Source organism: Ricinus communis, chromosome 10 (genome assembly GCF_019578655.1).
Source record: "Ricinus communis isolate WT05 ecotype wild-type chromosome 10, ASM1957865v1, whole genome shotgun sequence".
NCBI lineage: Eukaryota > Viridiplantae > Streptophyta > Magnoliopsida > Malpighiales > Euphorbiaceae > Ricinus > Ricinus communis.
The window spans coordinates 9,395,132-9,415,427 of record NC_063265.1 but is presented as its reverse complement, the minus strand read 5'-3'; the positions used below and the strand labels follow the sequence as shown (position 1 = coordinate 9,415,427).

At 31.8% G+C, this 20,296-nt stretch overlaps 3 protein-coding genes across 12 annotated transcripts; 2 read left to right on the top strand and 1 right to left on the bottom strand.

Annotated features, from left to right (window-relative positions):
* The first annotated feature begins 982 nt into the window (after positions 1–982).
* Positions 983–4,218, top strand: LOC8268575 (probable arabinosyltransferase ARAD1). The gene is made up of 2 exons (XM_015726471.3): positions 983–2,669; positions 3,443–4,218. Exons 1-2 carry the CDS (start codon positions 1,722–1,724, stop codon positions 3,995–3,997), a joined length of 1,503 nt encoding a protein of 500 aa, XP_015581957.2. The 5' UTR covers positions 983–1,721; the 3' UTR covers positions 3,998–4,218.
* A 382-nt stretch (positions 4,219–4,600) lies between these two features.
* Positions 4,601–10,034, top strand: LOC8268576 (S-sulfo-L-cysteine synthase (O-acetyl-L-serine-dependent), chloroplastic). Of its 10 annotated transcripts, none has more exons than XM_048379916.1 (12): positions 4,618–5,040; positions 5,397–5,506; positions 5,790–5,847; positions 5,949–6,212; positions 6,481–6,618; positions 7,247–7,298; positions 7,408–7,457; positions 7,938–7,997; positions 8,293–8,373; positions 9,034–9,187; positions 9,272–9,494; positions 9,922–10,034. In XM_048379916.1, the coding sequence occupies exons 1-10, from the start codon at positions 4,717–4,719 to the stop codon at positions 9,121–9,123; spliced, it is 1,227 nt and encodes a 408-aa protein (XP_048235873.1). In that variant the 5' UTR covers positions 4,618–4,716; the 3' UTR covers positions 9,124–9,187; positions 9,272–9,494; positions 9,922–10,034. The 10 variants fall into 10 exon arrangements, with proteins under 10 accessions (XP_048235876.1, XP_048235873.1, XP_048235872.1 ...); XM_048379915.1 differs by having other exon boundaries at positions 9,674–10,014; XM_048379918.1 differs by having other exon boundaries at positions 4,619–5,040; positions 9,375–9,494.
* Positions 10,035–16,461: 6,427 nt separating this feature from the next.
* LOC8268577 (transcription factor MYB60) lies at positions 16,462–18,375 on the bottom strand. Its single transcript, XM_002530904.4, has 3 exons — positions 17,988–18,375; positions 17,663–17,792; positions 16,462–17,554 (listed from the first exon to the last, which is right to left on the bottom strand). Exons 1-3 carry the CDS (start codon positions 18,118–18,120, stop codon positions 16,720–16,722), a joined length of 1,098 nt encoding a protein of 365 aa, XP_002530950.1. The 5' UTR covers positions 18,121–18,375; the 3' UTR covers positions 16,462–16,719.
* Positions 18,376–20,296: the final 1,921 nt, after the last annotated feature.

Here is a 20,296-nt window from a genome sequence, read left to right as displayed (position 1 = left end):
AGCTGTCATTTCCTTGCAACAATCCTTTAATGGCTTGACTTGACTTGAGTCATAGCTAAATACATTTATTTACATATACCATTACTATTTGCTTTTTATTAAACTTTTAATATTTTAATTTTTAAATTTATAAACTAAATTATTAAAATAAAAAAATATATAAAAAGTAATATGTAAGTTCTTAACTTTTTTCTTGTATTTGGATAATTTTTTATTATTTGTGAATTTTCTAATATAGAGTGTATGTAGGATGTTAAAAAAGTATATTTAGAATTTTTTTTTTATTTTTATAAGTTATTTCTAAGAAAAAACATCAATTTATTTATTTTTTAAATAATATTTAAAACTCTCAAATATAATAAAATAGAAAATGAGAACCTCAATATCAAACATTCTTGGTGTTTTAAGTAGTTGAATGATTTTTATTTTCTCCTTTAAAAATGATTTAATAATTATTTTAAATATTTTTTTATTCTTTTACCATTGCAATTGGATTATATCTTTTTATACTCATATAAATATATATATTCTAAGTTAAAATAATAATACGTTATAAAATTTCATATTTAATAAGTAGTTGTAATATAAATAAAATAATTTCAGAGAAAATACAAAATGTAAAATCAATGTATGTCTTATTGAGTAGGATTAGCCATAACAACTCATTAAAAAAATGGAAAAGAACATAATATAGACAATCAGAAAAGTTAAAAAAGTTTTAACTAAAAAATTAAAATTTTTAATTATTTTACTCCTTGTCTTTTATCTCTGCATTAACAATAAGATTAGAGTGGTTAAATTTTGTGAGTATTCTGTTTCTCAGTCAAAATTTAATTTACCCAAAGAGAAAATAATAATTAGCTAATTTAACTAACAACTAAAAAATAGTTTTTAAAAGAAAAACATAAATAGCAAATACAAAATGTAAATAATAATCAAATATTAGTACAACGATAGATAATTAGAACAAAATAAAAGAAAAGTGAGAGAAAGGTAGAGAGTCCGGTTCTACAGATGGACCCTATTCCAACGCTAACTCAATTTTTGCACTCTAGAGAGAGAAACTAGTAGAGAGAGAGAGAAAATTTGAGTGTTCAAACGAGCACCAAACCAACGCCATCTTTAGTGTTCTATGCATTCATTGTTTTCTCTCTACGGTTCGATTCTTTACATTGTAAAGTTTTGATTTTTTTGACTGAACCAAGAACTAGAAATAAAGACACCCATTTTTTCCTCTTCAATTTAATTTCCTCTTTCACTAATCTTTCTTTGGTTTTTAGTCATTCTTTCTATATTGGGTTTCTTTCTTTCTTTTTTTCTTCTTTTCTTTTTCCCTGGTGGGCTGGTGAGATTGGGTTATCTCTTGGGGTTTGCTTGTGTTGTTGCATTGGTGTTCTTATTGAAGGCTTGATTTTTGTTTCCCCTCATTCTTGGCAATGTGGAGAGGGAAGAGGTGATGGTAGAACTTCTGGGTTTTGGTTTATAGGTTGTGTCATGAACTTGATTCTCCATCAGGGTGATTACTTTTCTTGCAATATTTTTGGACAATGCCATTGCCACCGATGATTATTACTTTTACCCACGTGAGATTTTCTTCACATTTTTGTTGCTTGTGATCTCTGGTAAATTGATGCTCGTAGTTTCTCCTCTTAGGGTGTGTTTTTGGTCAGTATGATGTTTGTTAGGAGACATTGCTGATTTTATGTGGGATTAGTATAGCAATGGCTGAGAAACATAGTTCATCACTTGTGGTTATTTCTAGGAAATCTTTGTTTGGTTTGTTCTCATTTGTATTAGTCTTGTTCATATTATCTTGGTTCTTTGTGTTACGCTCCACTGGCCGCCCTAACTTCATTGATGGTAGTTTGATAAATAATCCACTTTATTCCATAATTGACAATGGTAGTGATGCACCCTCAATTGGAAGCAGAGCTACCCTAGCGGATAGCAGAGGAGAAGGACAAGAAGAAGCAGAAGAAACGCCCCAGGAGAAAGTTGATGTGAAAGATGTCAAATGCAATACCCCTCTTGAGAATAGAAAAGAACCCCTTAAGGTTTTTATGTATGATTTGCCACCTGAGTTTCATTTTGAACTCTTAGATTGGAAAGCACAAGGGGATAGTGTTTGGCCTGATCTTAGAACTAAAATACCTGGATATCCTGGTGGGTTAAACCTGCAACATAGTATTGAATATTGGCTTACATTGGATCTTCTTGCTTCAGAAATTTCTGGTATTCCTAGAGCTGGTAGTGCTATTAGAGTCCGGAATTCTAGTGAAGCTGATGTTATATTTGTACCATTCTTTTCTTCATTAAGCTATAACCGATATTCTAAGGTAAACCCACATCAAAAAAGAAGCAAGAACAAACTGTTGCAAGAGAAGCTGGTGAGATACGTGACATCACAAATGGAATGGAAGAGATCACAGGGGCAAGACCATATCATTTTGGCTCACCATCCCAATAGCATGTTAGATGCAAGGATGAAGCTATGGCCAGCATTATTCATACTGGCAGACTTTGGGAGGTATCCTCCCAATATAGCAAATGTTGACAAAGATTTAATTGCACCTTACAAACATGTAATCAGAAGCTATGCGGATGACTCATCTACCTTTGATAGCCGTCCTACTTTACTATACTTTCAGGGAGCCATATACAGGAAAGATGTTCGTACTCTTCCTCTTTTATATATATGATCTGTTAATTATTTATTTTTTATTTATTGCAAGGAAAGCCAATTCCCCGGTTTAGTTGCTTCAGAGTTTTCTTTTTCATATATTTCAAAATATAGAATTAGGGTTTTATGTGGCAAATTTTTCCTATCTTGTTTTTGCTTGATGTCATGTGCCTCATTTATACTTGTTGTCATCTAGAGAACCAAGTTAAAGAATGGCTTAGTTTGATGAAATTGATGTGTAAACACAATAGACACAGGGCATAATAAAACAATATCAATCTCCTAGATTACACCCATTATTTTATAGGTGAAATTTGGTTTTCTGACACTTTTTTGATTTTGGAGAAACTAACTAGCTATGCTTGGGCATAATATATTTGTTAGCTATTCTGAAGGGCCTTTTGTGCTGAGGTGTAACAACGGCTAGCTGGAGCTGATACTAGATTGCTGAATGTTTTTCACCTCTTATTTTTTGTTCTTTCAAAAAACAGAACAACTGATGGCTTTTGCGTTACATTCAGTAGATTCTGAATGCAATTGGCCATCCAACCAAAGCCATTCAATGCTTTCCCTTTTCTTCATTCTGTGAATAATCATTGCCTCACTTTAGGTTGGAAGTACTGGGTTTACATATGATTCTTTACTTTGGGGCTTTCTAATTAAACTTACCCTTTCACTCAGTGAATAATCTTTTACCTCACTTTAGGTTGGAAGTACTGGGTTTACATATGATTCTTTACTTTTGGGCTTTCTGATTGTTAGGGTGGCTTTGCTCGGCAAGAACTATTTTACCTTCTAAAAGATGAAAAAGATGTGCATTTTCAATTTGGGAGTGTTCAGAAGGATGGAATCAACAAAGCTTCTCAGGGAATGCACGCCTCCAAATTTTGCCTCAATATTGCAGGTGACACTCCCTCGTCCAACCGGCTATTTGATGCAATTGCCAGCCATTGTGTTCCTGTCATCATCAGTGATGACATTGAGCTCCCTTATGAGGACGTCCTCGACTACTCCCAATTCTGCATATTCGTTCGCACATCAGATGCTATCAAAGAAAAATTCCTCATAAATTTAATCAGGGGTATTGGGAAGGATGAATGGACTCAAATGTGGCAGAAACTGAAAGAGGTAGAACGGTTCTTTGAGTTTCAATATCCTTCAAAGGAAGGGGATGCTGTTCAAATGATATGGCAGGCAGTGGCTAGAAAGGTCCCTGCAATCAGAATGAAGATAAACAAGTCGATGAGATTCTCTCGGTCTTTTGGCCACAACATCAGAGAGTTAAGAGGAATCCCAACACCTGGTAATTTTTGGTGACAAAGAGGAAGTTAACATTCTTTATTGGCAATGACCTTAGAACTTGTCATGAGACATACTGCATAGAAGGTGAGACTCGCAGTGTATTCATTCTCTTAGGTGAGAACTGCAATGTATTCTCACTGCAGATTTTGGATGTTCTTTGTAAAAAGGGAAACTTATAAATAGAGTTTCAGGCATTTTAGCTACTTAATGGCAAATGATATTCAATAGACCCATCATATACCTATCTATGTACCTTCAGTTCATTTTTGTGTATGTTTTATATGAAGGCATATCCGCTTGGACAAGTCTAGCCTTTGAAGAGAGAATTATACTATGATGCTTTTGGTAGAGGAAATATTGAAAAAAGCATGTTATGATGCCTTCTAAAGATGATATTAATAGTGTGACCTGTGACTTTACAGTTTCAGAGAGTTGGAACTAAAATTTATAAAGTTCATAGCCTAATGGAAAAACTGGGATTAATTCAGAACTATAACTAACTGAAGTACAGTTAACAAGCGCTAAAGTGTTAAAACTTGTTAACAAGGTTATGTGGGTTGGGGCTGATGTGCTTTGAAGATGGAAGTTGAAGTATTTAGAAGGCCCAAGAAAGGTCAAATTTTGTAGAATGTTCAAAACCCAAAGGATAATAAATTAACAGAAACATTTTAATAGATTGAATAAGAAGTTAAAAACTCATCCTATAAACCTCTCATAAACCACTCTTCTACACCATGGCCCCCTCTCCCTCTCCCTCTTCTTCGCTTCTCCTCTCCCCTTCTTTGCTCTCCATTCTTCCTCTTTCTAAACCACACTGTTTTTCACCATTCAAACTCTCCAACTCTAATTCCAGGAACAGCTCTTTATCTTCAAAACGACACACTTCCATTGTCGTCTATGCTAAAGCTAAGGCTAAAGCTAAAGATAAGCCGCCTCCTTTGCTTTACCAGACAACCACAGTAGAAGAGCTAGAAGTAGAAGAACAAGAAGATGATGATGAAGAAGAAGAAATGGAAGAAGAATTTGACACAGTTAACATAGCCGAGGATGTCACTCAGGTCTATCTTCAAACTCCTTTGTTTTTTTTTTTCCTATGAAATTACTGATTTTTCCATTTAAGATTTGCTTGTTTGCGCTAAATTGTAAATGGGTTTCTTGGAATTCTATATGGGGATAAGGAAAAACGATTCCTTTTTTTAATCTAATTTTAAGGATATTCCTTTTTTTTTTTTACACCTCCGTGTCCAAATTGATAGCTAGTTGAGATAGAAGTTTTAAATAGATTTTAAGTTTTGATTTTGCCTTTGAGACTTGGGTGGTAATTGCCGCATGTTTGATGCAGTTTAATTTTGCTTAAACTGCTTATGTATCAGGGATGTACTGATTTGAACAGTTGTGCCAAATTGATATATAGTTGATCGGGAGAACGCCAATGATATATCTCAACAAAGTTACACAGGGCTGTGTGGCTCATATTGCTGCGAAACTTGAATCCATGGAACCTTGCCGGAGTGTCAAGGATAGGTAATTTTCATCTCTCTTCTGGATTAAGTGATATCCCTTGTTTTTAGTTTGTTTCATTCTGGAGAGTCCTTAGCCCGTTATATATGATGGTAGGTCTTTATGATAAATGTATCTTGTATCTCATCAGGTTCACTGGAATGTTATCTGCAGGCTCCTCTTTTTAGAATTGTCGAATGGCCTTAGTGTGTAAAATGTTGCGCAAGTTTTTAATATTTTTCTTGTGTCATACAAGATGTGTTTTAGCTACCTGATATGATTTCTATTGTCATGGTTGGCATTTCAGAATTGGCTACAGTATGATTTCTGAAGCTGAAGAGAGTGGAGAGATTTCTCCTGGGAAGGTTAGCTGTGTACATTTTGTTGCAAATGTATGTTATGACAGGGTGAACATAGTATTTAGTATGTTCATATGTAGCTCACATAGAATCTTGTCTTTGTGCAGAGCATATTAGTTGAACCGACTAGTGGAAATACGGGACTTGCTATTGCTTTTGTTGCAGCAACCAAGGGTTACAAACTCATTGTCACCATGCCTGCTTCAATAGGTCTTGAGAGAAGAATCCTGTTACGTGCATTTGGAGCTGAAATTGTTTTGACTGACCCACGGAAAGGTTTGAAAGGGGCGGTTGAGAAGGCTGAAGAAATTGTTCTCAGAACACCAAACGCATACTTGTTTCAACAGTTTGAGAATGTGGCTAATGTAAAGGTTATAATTAATTCTCCTTCTCATACTTCTTATAGTCTGTTTGTTATTAGGTTGAAATTTGATTTTTGGTATCTTAGATTTTTATAACTAAAACATGCCAAAACCTTAAGATTAGTTTTTATGGCCTCTAATTAACTTATTCAAAATTGAGGTTTTCTCACCAACTCAAATAACAATGTTAAATGAACTCTTACAAGTCTCTTCATAGTATTTTAGTGTTTTCTCTTGTGGAGGTCTTCTATTAAAACTTATCTTGCATAAATTACAGATACACTTTGAAACTACAGGACCTGAGATATGGGAGGATACTCTAGGCAATGTTGACATGCTTGTTGCTGGAATTGGAACTGGTGGTACTGTAACAGGCACTGGGCGTTTCTTGAAGTTGATGAAAAAAGAAATTAAGGTTGGCATTGTTATTTGATAAGAGAATTTAATGCCTATTGATTCTGCATGTTGATGAGCTATTTTTCCTACCTAAGAAATAGGCTTAGATCAACATATAAAAATTGATGACAACAGCCTTATGCTATAAGTCATTTACATATGGGTTACATATGCAACTTTATAATATGGGCATCATGGCTTGACTTGATTTTATTACTTCAATATCATTTTTTTGGTGTGGGTTTGACTGGTAAAGAGATTGTTCACTATTTGTATATATGTGACTTTTGGGCTTACAAAATGAAAATGCTATAAGCTTTAGTCTGAATGTACCAGGAATATGATGCTATGCCATCAAAAGTATCTTCACTTGCTATTTCAGTAATCTTATCCTTATGAAGTTCCAGATGTCCTTACAACTTGATGCTTTACCTATCAATCTATCATCAGTTTACAGAGTTTGTGATTACTGAAAAACTATTTTGGTTGTGCACTTAAATGATAAGATCATGTTGCAGTAATTATCTGATTAGGGCTTCATTTAGTGGGATTCAACATGACCTTATAGATTGTAATCTGTTACTGCAGTATATGTGCCTTATCTTTTGGTATCACATTATATTCAATGTTTTTAATTCTTTACTTAGGTAGTTGGTGTGGAGCCTGCTGAAAGGAGTGTAATCTCAGGAGAAAACCCAGGTGAAAAATCATTGTCTTGGTCTTTTTTTGATATACTTTTCCTATGCCTTTTCTGATGAAAGAAATTGGTGTCTCCTGACTGTTAATAGCTAACGAAATCTTGGTGTAGGTTTTATACCAAGCATCTTGGAAGTTAAATTGCTCGATGAAGTTGTCAAGGTGAGAAGGTGATAGTGGCCTAATTTCTTACCAATCTGTATTCTGAACTTATGACTGCATTAGCAATCTGAAATGTCTTATTGGTTTAATTCTTGTGTGTGTTTGAAAAATCAAGTTCAGTTGATAAAATTCTCAGAGAGCAGGGAGTTATTTTCCAGAGAACAATTTGCAAAACATATACAAAAGTGAAATTCATTGTTCTACTCCTCCACAGGATGGAGTTGTGTATAACTTGAACTTAAATATATGTACTAAATGTACTATTCTCTGTTGAATAATTTGAATATGGCTAAAGTGTAAAGTGAAGGTGATAGCATTATCTGCACAATATTGATGTTCCCTGTAATCTGTAAATGTTCCTGTTTTGCCATGTCATAGAGTGTGTTCTTCACCATATTGATGGTTGACAGGTCCTTAGATTCACTGTTATCACTAACCAAGTGAGTTGATTTGATACAAATTGTTGACATGAAAATGCAGGTCACAAATGATGAAGCTGTTGAAATGGCTAGGAGACTAGCCTTGGAGGAAGGTTTGCTGGTAAAGTGCAAAGATCTTAAAGATTCTTATATTCCTTGTTTCGTTCTGCTTTTACTTCTCAGTGGTTTCATTTTCAAGTTTTTGCTCTTTGCATTTCTGGTATTTGCTTAGCTTGGGTCGCTGACCTGAAAAATAACATTAGACCTTATAAGCTATGAACTCAGCTCTTTTTTCTATGTTGGGAAAAGAAAAAGTCATTTGTTCTGATCAGTACTAGCTAGCACAATGTGAATCACTAACTTAAACTCTTCCACACATGATAATTAGAGATTTATTTTCTCCCACTCTTCGCTAGGTTGGTATTTCGTCAGGAGCTGCTGCAGCTGCTGCAGTCAGTTTAGGGAAAAGGCCTGAGAATGCTGGAAAGCTCATTACAGTAAGTAACTCTTTTCTAATAGAATGCATAAAAAACTTTTTGTGATTATGTATGATTAAATCATCAATAGATAATTACTTTATGTGCAATTCAGGTTATTGGTGAAATGTTAACTTACATGCTTACCTTTGCTAATTTTAAGTCAATTAATTTCTCGGGAACATTAAGACAGACATAAGAACTCTGATTTGAACCAGAAATAACATGAGGGGATGTTATGTCAGGGACCTTAAACCAAAATCACCTCAAAGGGTTATTAAGCATTTGGTCATTTACTGCTATAAGAAGAAATGTGCTACAATAAGCATATTAAGCTCCTTGAAAAGAAAATAGACTGGACTGTAGGGATTATTCGTGGGCAAAATTGCTCTTTTCCAGTTTTAATAGGATACCCAAATATTCCACAATTGAAATCAAAGTTCCAGTTAGTCTGCCTGCCCACATGCACACTTTAATTAGAAATAAATGAGCTGATTAGCGTTTTACTTTTCTTTTCTTAAGAGCATGAAGCGTTTACTCTTTTTTTGTTTTTTTCCAAAACGTGAAGCATTTTACATGTTTTTTCATTGCAATGTAAAGATATATCAAAGTATTAGGAAGATTTTTTTCTCAACCTGATACTACATCTAATTAGCATTCTAATGTGTTTCAATGCCATAGGTTATATTTCCAAGCTTTGGTGAGAGGTACATACCTACTGTTCTTTTTCAGTCTATATACGAAGAGGTTCAAAATATGCGGCCAAGATAGTAGAAATTTCTCAGAAACTGGAATTCTTGCATCTTCAACTGATGGACCATTTCATTGCACGCAGGTAAATATCTTTGGTAGTTTTCTGAATTTTGTCCCAGTAATTCTTCTTGGATCACTCAACCTGAATTCTCTCATCTCTCTGCAGGTATAGTCTTGGTTTATTGTAGATGAAGGTGTCCAAATAAAGTTTTGTCTCGTCTCATATTTTGATATCCCATCCTCTCTCTATGTGCATATGCATTCTCTAGGACAACAATTTGGATATGCTGACCAAGATGTGGGGCAGAAGGGGTGCTGCTTATCATGACAATGAATACTGCATTGTGTCATGTGCCGGTAATGGTCCATATCAGAAGAGAAGCTGTTCTGTAAGGATTTCATACTGAGTTTTTGTATAATCTTCTGTTCTTCTGTTCAATTTTTTGAGGAACTCATTACCTTTGAATAGCATGTTAAATATTTGGGATTACATTACATTGAAGCAGAAACCAACCGATCTATATGTTTATCAGCTTCTTGCTTACCCATTGTATGTTCTTGGTAATAGACGATCATTCCTGTTTGAAGATCAGATAATTTTGCACCGATGGATAGGATTTGCTTATCAACCAAGCTCATATCCATGACTGTTCTGTATGAAAGGTCAATTTTGATTGTGATAGACTGGTGGACCTCATCAAGGACAATGGGAGACTTATCTAAGATGATGAGCATTTAATCAATGTGAAATTATTAAGTAGGACCCTGATTGTGATTGTGATTGTGATTTTCTTTCTTCTTTTCTTTTTTCCTCAGAAACATGTACTCTAGTGGACGGCAGGGATAATAAGCAGATTCTAATCTAATCATTTTACCATTTTGAATTATTCAATAAATTCATTATCAGTCTGCCACATGTCACACGTAAATCTATATGTTTTTATTTTTCATTCGTTGGAGGCTAACGAATCATGGGTACACTTCTCTTATCAGTTCGTACATAATATTCATCACAAAGATGATAAACTCTTAAATATATCGTGAACGATGAAAGAAAAAAGAAATCCAACCTGAATCAAATAAGTTCTCACATATAATTAGTTGGACTAATTATTAATTAAATCGTTAACTTTACATTTTTTAATAATTTTATTAAATTATTTTAAAATTTTAAAATAAATGTATATACTTTTAATTTATTTTTTAAAAATATATTTTAGTAATAATTTTTTAAAATTTATAATAAAAAATACGATAAGTTAATTATACTTATTAAATAAAGAATTAGTGAATTAATAAAAAATTTATTACATTGAGATTAAAAATGTATTAAATGATGTATATATTTGAGATGTTTAATGATCATATTGTTAAATCTAGAACAAACTATTTTTGCTAATTTACATTATTATTTTTTTATTAAGTACAATCAACTTGCCATATTATTTTTCTTACCATGAAATTTTAAAAATTATCATTAGAAAGTGGTTTTGAAAACAAATTAAAAATACAAATATTTGTTTTGAAATTTTGAGATAATTGGATAAAACCGTTAAAAATATAAAATTTAGAATTTAATTAATAGTTAGACTTAATTAGTTGCGATAAGGATAAAAGTATTTATAGCCTTACCATTTTAGAATTTTAAATATATATATATTTTAGATAAAAAGAAACATGTGATTATAAATTGTGATAAAAAAATACTTTACCGTTTAAAAGTTCTGAATCACAAGAATTTAGTTATTTTTATGCGGATCATGTATCATTATTACATTGCTCATACATAAATTTAAAGCTTCAAAACTCTTAGTTTTGTAGTTTGACCATCAAAACATGGTTTAAAAAGTTATCGATATGATGAGATTGATTCAACGATCAAGTAATGGCATTAGAAGTCGTTAAGCTCTAGACTCATACTATCAAATATGGACAACACAATAATGATAGTTTATCAAAGTGGAGATGATTAAATTCTTGCAAATCAAAACCTTTTAACTGTGATGTACTTTTTTTGTCATAATTTATAATTACATATATCTTTTTATCTGAAAAAAAAACCACATATTTATAATTATAAATTAGATACTTAAAATAAACCACAATTTCTAATTTGTTTATTAGGTATTATATATATATATTTGGACATTGGGTACTATATTTGTCCTCAAGTGATGTTTAAATTACATGATAATTGATAAGATAAGGTCATTCCCATTGCCCTAACCTCTCATTAGATACAAATTAAAGTTGAATGTTTTTTTTTTTGGTTCTAATTGTTGGCTAGCTACTCAAGCTCAAACGGCAACAAAAATAAGCTACTAATTTGTACTAACATATATGACAAGAAAAGACTACCAATTTCAAAAATGATTCTGATGGGTAGGCTTATAGGATTTTTCTGGGTACCTCTTCATTTAATTTGACATTAAAAACAAAGTCAGGAAGTTTGATATGTCTACCACAAAATGGCAACCTTACCTGCACGTCAAGCACATGCTTTTCATTTTCTCTCCTGTTATAGTCTTAAAAGACAAGAAATCAGCCATATTTACTCCACAGCATTCACTTCACCCTCATCGGAAATTAATTTTCATCACATCCTTCTTTTCTTTTCTTATTCACTGGTTTTACTTATGACTGCTGATGGTGAAATATCACTACAAAATGAAATATATATGTTCTTTAAGGAAGTTAAGAATTCAAAACCTTCGAAAAAAGGAGTTGAATAAATAGCATTTCTTATTAGGAAAACAAAAGAAAAAGGGAAATTGTGGTGGGAAAATCTTTCCATTGAATTACAAGTTGCTTGCATTAATATAAAAAATTGGTATCAGTTTTTGAATATGAAACTTCATTATTATCGAGAACGAAATGCTGCATTACTGATAGGGCCATTTGTCTTAGCCTAATTTAGAGGTCATTAAAGAGAAAACCTCACTAAATGGATTGGACTCTCAGTAACCAAGTACCCTTGCAGCATTTAGACAGTCAGGGGGCCGAAACAAAAAAGAAAAGTCAGTACGCTAATTGACTTTTGAGGTTGATCATTAATGCCAAAATTATTTGTTTGTTTCATTAAATTTGTTAGTAGTAATAGTAATAAACATTTTATTAGCACAAATAATCATAAAACAAAAGTGAATATACGTACTGTAATCTTTTACTCTTGAATTTCATTAGTTTGTGATTGATTTTGTGTACAAAGTCCAAATCAGTCTTAAGAAAGTTAATCCTGTGTTTTTATGAATGAAAATCGTTATTATGTAGGAGTAATCAGATTGGAGAAGTCTTAATTGTATTCTTGCAGATAATAATAATACAATTCTATTAATTGCTTTTCTTACACACAAAGCCCTTTTCTCACCATTGGAGTTTCCAAGTCGACAGTCTACTTCTCTTTTCTTTATTTAATTTAATTTTATTGGTTTCATTTATAGTGTCTTTGTCTGGAATATCTAGTCAGGACCAACACCATTTCTTTTTTTAAACGTCAATATTTTAGTTAAAAGTCAAATGTTGCTGCTACCTTATGTGGAATTCATAATATTATTCATTTAAATATTTATTTTTATAAAAGTATTTGTAAAATTGTTTTGAGCTGAATGCTAAGGTACAATTGTTAGGGGACAGACATTAGCCCCGTGGTACTAAGATTAAAACTCCACTGAGGCAGTAACATTATCAGCAAAGAAGGGATTATAAATCCCAGCAGTGCAAACCCTAAAAGCCAACATGCACTCTAACCATTGCCACTATCTTCTTGCATAAACAGTATTTTATAACCAGGCTGCAAACATTTTCTGATTGCCAATACAATTGTCTGCACCCTTGATTTATATACAGAAAATTGTTTTGTTCTATATGTTTATCAATACTGATTGTTTTATATATATATATATATATATTATATGAATTATGCGGTTCATTCCCATGTTTCCATTCATATTTTTTAATAAGCAAAGTATTTTTATTAATAATATTGAGGAAAAAAAAACCAACTTGTGCAATAACATAAGTTGATGAAAAAGACCCCTCTTTAAGATTAATTACAAAAGACAAGAGCAAAGACAGGTCTAAAATATTACAGCAGAGTTATTTGAATATAGCAGATGATATAACATATAAAAACAATGTCCTATAATAAGATTCATGAGATCATATAGGAGGAGGCAATTATATATCTTACATGCCAGCAATGCAATGTTAGGTAGTATTGATAGTAATGTTAGAAAGTGAAGTTATGGGTTTCATTAAACATAGGGGTCCTGCTTAAATCAAATCATCAACATGCTATTTATTTGGCAATTAATTTAAAGTCTTCATATGTATATATATATATATCATTGGTGGGTTTTTCTTTCAATTTTTTTTTATCATGTTGATTTATAATTTTGTTTTATTGTGGCACCTCTATGTGCACGTGTGCTTCTGTAAAAAAAAAAAAAGGAAATGTCTAATTTTATAAAGCAGAGATGAATATGGAATCATGTCAAAATTGAAATTACACCAAACGGATTAATGTGCCATCAAACATAATCAAAGATTGTACATTATGTGGACCAGATCTTTATTAATTCAATTAATTAGATGTTCATCTACTAATTGAAATGATTATTGTTTTTATATGTGTTTTCTTTCAGCTATTAATAGAGATTAAAAAAGATTAACATGCTATATATCATATACCAATAAAATTATACAATTTTTGTTAGTATAGCTATTTTACTACGTATGATATCTCAGAATTTAAATCTTATTATATAGGTATAAAAAAATGCACTGTCTTTTATAATAATCTAATTTCAATTTGTTAAACATGTGTTTCATTATTCTTATTTATCACTTATTTCCTTAATTACTGGTATTCCTGTAGCTAGCTAGTTAGGTTAACCTTGACTTGGATTATAACTATATACAGCATAATCATAAAGCATTTGCTAAACCAAATTAAAGTAATTAAAATTTTCACACTATTATATGTTTAATTTTATACTGTAAAGACCGATTAGTTATGCAACATTGAATTAATGGTTAGCGGTGGAAGATTAAGATTACAGTGTGATAATAAATTAAGTAGTGACTGTCGGTTTTATTTAATATTATAAAAAAGTTTTAAACAATCCACTGATAAAGCTATCTCTAATCTCTAATCTCTAATCTCTTATGCTAAACAAAACATGCATTAGGCCAAATGTAGCAAATTAGTGAAAGCAAACATAAGGAATAGCTTTTCACCGCAAATAAATGAGGCCAACGCCTTCCATCACAAGTACAAGATTTTTCATTTAGTTTCTTGTCTAAGTCTAACCATGAAGAACCCTTCACTGCCATTCACTAAGTAAGTTCACATGCCATTTATACATCAAACTACTTACGAAGAAATCACTCAAAACACTCGACTCCCTTCTCCTTTTTCATATAAAAGGTCTCTTTTTAAAAATTAAAAAAATAAAATAAAATTCCATGCATATATATATTTATGTTGCAACCTTTTTGAGTCCCTGAATCAAAGATTTACAAGTAATTTCTATATCCAGCAACTAGCAAGTCCAAGAAACGTTATGGACCAAGGGACAATTACATTATGTACTACCATACAGAATTTGAATTTCCTTTTTTATAAATTAGTAAATTAATCATTTTCATCCTATCAAAAATCCTTTTATAATACCGCTGTTAAAAAATAAACCTTATTTAAATTTGTCTTTTTTAATTATAAATTCTAATTTCACCGCTGTAGCATTCGGACGCGTTAATATCTTATTACATGGTCTATCAACAAATCTATAATTGCATGAACCAACTATGATATGAAATTGATACATATCTTAAATTTTTCTAATTAACAAATTAGCTATATAGGATACAATCATTAAGTGCTTAATTATTTGTTTAAATTATACAAGTCAATTTTATCAATGAGAAAAGGGAAAACCCACCTCAGATGATGAAAAACTCTACCTAAGAAACTAAGGGAAGATTGGGTTCGCAACTGGAGCATTACACTTGCAATTTTATTTGTGAAAAGACTAGTGTTATATGAAGGGGTGGTGCACTGGGGGGGACCAGGAAATTAAAGGGAGGAGTAGTAGCTAGAGAGGAAAATAATCCATTTTGGTGTATCCTGTGAAAGTTCATTTGCATGGTGTAGACATGAGATCAGCATTTTTTCCGTAGCCTTCTTACACCGAAAGGTCATTTAAGATCACATGTTTCCCTCTTTCATAGTTTACTAAAAAAAGGGCATTGAGGAACCATTTTACCTCATTTGGATGCAAGAGTTTCGTGACACTGCATTTCTTTTGGTTTACTTATATGGCTATTATTCTTCTCACCTTTTTCTACGCTTAACAGATGCTTCTTTGTTTATATCTTTGCTTTCAAGAAATTAGCAAAAAAAAACTTTAGTCATCTATATAAGTAAGAGGTTGAGTATTGCTAATTTGATTTCAGAGTATTAATTTTGAACCCTATTGATTAGGCACTAGTAGTTCCTAAATTTGAGTATTTACACTGTATACAATATAGTTCTATTAAGACAATGAATGAAACAATTTTATGAACAAATTATTATGTTGTTCTTGAAAGTTTACCCTTCTATTATAAATTGTATTATTAATCATTATAATTGAAAGATTTTTTTTATTTCGAAAAAGAAGATTTAAGTATTAACTCATTTTATATATAAGAGATTCTTATTTAGACTTGGTGTATGTCACCGTTTGTACATCAAACTGATAGATAATTAATATATATTCATTAGTTTTAAATAATGGAATATGTATCAATCATCCAATACTCAAATGTAAAACATTCATAATACCCGCTCTTTTATTTATTGTGATGCATATACACTAAGTTTAGATAAAGATTATCTAATAATTTAAAATTTTCATCTCTAAAAATCATTATTTAGTAGATTAACTCTTTTATATCTGCACTTATTAAAAAAAAAATCTTGAATATTTTTTTTTCCTAATGAATCTAAGGTCAAACAGTACCCTTATCATTTAGTATCCAAAAAAATTTCCATGAACACTGATCAGGAAAATTAAATCTGAAATGATAGAATGAAGAACAAACTTGGCTAACATACCTGACTAACTCTGATTCCCAAATACAGTTACCATGCAAGTCCAAAGATGAGGAAAGTCAAATAGTGAAGGGAAGGCTTTCTCCAATAGATATTAAATGGATGAACTCTTTCTTTTCTTTGTTTGTTTATTCGATTTTTGTTTTAATTTAATATTGTCGGTTCAATCCCAATTTACAGGTAATGAGTATTAAATCATTAAATAGCTGAATTTCTTGGTCATCAACCAAATAAATAATGTTAGAAAAGAAATAATTATATGAAGTGAAGTGCTTAGTTTATTTCGAAGACAAATGTAATTCATCTGCAAGAAACTACGAAGTTAATTACACTTGAAAATTAAGAGATCCCAACTTTTTAGAATCTCTCAGCTAAAAGATTAGAACCTTCTTTTTTTTTTTTTTTTTTTTGGGTTCTGTTGGAGCATTATTGCCCATTGATTTGTAGCTCAGACTTCATAAAAAGAAAAAAGAAAAAAAGGGTAAATAATAATAATAAAGAGAAGGACAATGACATGATTAGAATATTGGAGACAGTTCCATAGATTCTTCTTCTACTTGACCAGTACCACTTTCATCCAGGAGCCATTTCTCAAGAAATGACAATGGAGGATTATTATTTTGATCAGATTTCTGCTTCTTGTTCTCAGTGAATCCTGCTGTTACATTCTCTTTTTCTTGATGATCACTTGCAGAAGACTCTTGATGACAACCCTTTATAGTACTAGCACTCGTAGCAACTGTTGTAGAATCACTAGTAGATTTATGGTCCCATGCAACATTGTTCAAATTCTCAAATGATAAGATTGACTCAAACTCTTCATGAGAAATCAAATCACCACCACCCATACTACTACAGCCACCGCCACCGCCACCGCCGCGGCCATTTTCTTCATCCGCTTTTGGCCTATAACATTGAAGAGAAGTTGTAGCCACTAAGTTATCTCCAATGCTGCCATCGTTCTGGCTCCATTTCTCTTTGATGATGACATGATCGTTGGGCTTTGGAGATGGCCTCATCCAACCTTCAAGAAGCCGCGAAATGTTTTCAGTGCTTGATGCATAAGAAGCGGTGGTCATAGTGGTGATGGTGGTGGTGGAGGTGGAGGTAGAGCTGGAGGCAATCTGGTGGTTGAGCTTGATAGTTGAAGAAGAATTAGGACTCAAATCTAAGCTTCTTGATTTCTCACTAAAACTCTTTGACATAAAACTAGCTGTTGAAGCTTCTGGTGCTGCTGCCATGGGGTCTAAAGCTGACTGAAACTTCTTTAGCTTCTTCTTTAGGTGGGTGTTCCAGTAGTTCTTTATATCATTATCTGTTCTTTGTGGAAGATATGAAGCTATTGCAGCCCATCTGTCCAAGAACCAAGAACCAAGAACCAAAAACCAAAAATTTAAAATTAAAGAAAGTTGCCAATTGATTAGCAAATAACTAGGAAATGAGAAGCTTTAGAGGATTTACCTGTTACCCAATAAAGCTTGCAAGTGAATAATCATTCCTTCTTCATGGGGTGTGAAATTACCTCTCTTGATTCCTGGTCTTAGGTAATTAGTCCATCTAAGCCTGCAACTTTTGCTGCACCTTAGCAATCCTTTTGCAAACATAAAACATTTTTTTTGTAATCCATTAGTGTATTCAAACTTTCACAATTTTATATATTCTCTTTTACCCAACAAAAGAAAATAAACATCATATTCATATGGATTCAAGAACGTTATTTATATATAATACATAAGAGATGAACATTATAAGAACAAGTTGGATCTATATATGGTATGAAAATTACCAGTATTAGTAGGAACTGATCTCCAATTTCCAGGACCATGTTCTTGGATATAAGAAACTAAAATAATGTCCTCCTCAGGGGTCCATGGACCCTTCTTGATGCCAACTTTATCGCAGCAAGGAGGTCTCCCCATAGCTAACTTTCACCTCTCTCTCTCTCTCTCTCTTTCTCTCTCTCTTCTTCTTCTTCTTCTTCTTCTACTACTACTTCTTCTCACTTTGTTCACTCTCTTCCTTTAGACCCCTACCATTCTATATGGACCTTTCAAATAGTAACATGACCATGTGAGCGTATATATATGCTTGGTGACTTTTAAGGAGGGAGAAGAAAGCAACTTCTCTTTTTACACCCGAAATTGGTCTACCTAGCTGAGTCACCTCGTCTTTTTAATAGCTTTTACTATAGTATTTTTAATCTCCTATATTCATACTTGTACCTAAGCTTACTAATTTTCATTAAAATATAGATTCAGTTGAGTGCTTGAATAGATTAGAAAAACTTTCAGTCTGGATATTTTTTATTTATTTTAATAAAAAATTATTTTTTATATAAGCGATTCAATAATTATATATATAATATTTAATAATTAATATTTATTTATAATAATTGCATATATTTATATTTACTAAATCTTTGTAGGTTTTGGAAATATAAAACCGATAATAGTTTATTTGAATATGTGATTTACTAGTATGAACATGGACAGCCATCAATCTATAGACTAAGCCAAAGTCAAAGTCAAAATGACTTTTACCATCTCAGCAACCAAAGGTAGAAATCAATCTGAATTTTTTTCCTGTCGTAGTTATGTTTTCAGGTGACTTAAGCTACACTACATACAATACACCTAATGCTCTCTCTTTCTCTCATTTTTCTTTTGAATATTGCTCTTTTAATTTGGTAAAATTTGTGTATTTATGACGAATATAACAGGATGAATATTGCTCGTTTCAGTAATTATGATCTTCTTATAAATTAAAAATAAAATCAAACGGTTTCAATTAATTTAATATATATATATATATATATATATATATATATATATATATATATATATATATTTTGTTTTTGTTTACAAGTAAGTAAGGCAAGGGTTTCGACTAGTTATTGCTCAAGTTGTAAGATGTATATATATGATCATGAGTAAGCTAAGTATATAAGCTCTTGGTCTTTGATTATAATTTTCAAGTTATCAACAACTTAGGGTTATATTTCTCTCCCTATTGTTGCCTAGTAATTAATGTGTTTTTTTCTTGATAAAAAGAAAAAGAAGAGACTTAACCTTAACCTTGATCGAGATTGCAAAATGCATACTGGAAGAATCATTAGCAAAAGAAATGAGACTAATAATATTTATAGATTATAGAAATTAAGAAACAAGATAATATTATTAGGTATGTATGGTTGTCACCAACTATCATTCATTTTCATCTTGGGGTTATATAACTGTTTGTGCTCAAACTGAAAATTGAGTCAAAACCCACAAAAATTAAGAAATCCATTAATATAATTTTACTTCAATTTCTTAAAGGAACTTGAAGATCCATAATTATTCTGATTCAAGACATCAAAACTGGTGCAAACATTGAGGTACCTACAGTTTCTGTCACCCTCTCATTAGAGCCAAAATACTAATACAGCACTAATGATTTCGACACAGTTAGTTGGACATATTTTAAGATGCCACCAAAAATTTAAAGTGTTGAAAGAAAAGAAGACAGCCAGATCTGTACGTGCAGGAGGGGAGGCACATTAGGTAGCGGGAGGAACTAGAAGATTCAATATGTGTTTTTCTTCTTTGGGCAAATAAATAGGGGAAAGGAGGCGACGTATCAATGTTTATTCCATGTAATTATATCAGTTTCTTCTCTATTATAAAATCATAACTAGTTTATATGAGTTTTAAATCAGTCACTGCAGTATTAATCTTGAAAAATTAAATGAAAAATCGAACTAAAGTGTGAAACAATACGTTAAGTTAAATCCAAATCGTTAAGTTACTTGGTGAAAATCATCCAACCATCAAACTATCCTCCTAGAGGATAAGTTTCAATGTATCTTGTTCTTAGAAACCAAGATAATGTGATTAAACCAGCTGCTAATCTTGATGTTTCTGAATTTAAAACTTTCTGCAGATCAACTCAAAAAATAAAGTTAAGATTTGCAAGGTTTTGGCTGGTCAGGCCAAAGTTTTGTGAAGCTTTATTTAAAATATTTAGATTGAAAATCATCGTTAGTAGATTATCTTTATATGGTATATAAAGACATTAAATTAAGTTTGTTTCTATAAATCCAAACAACTGAAGAGA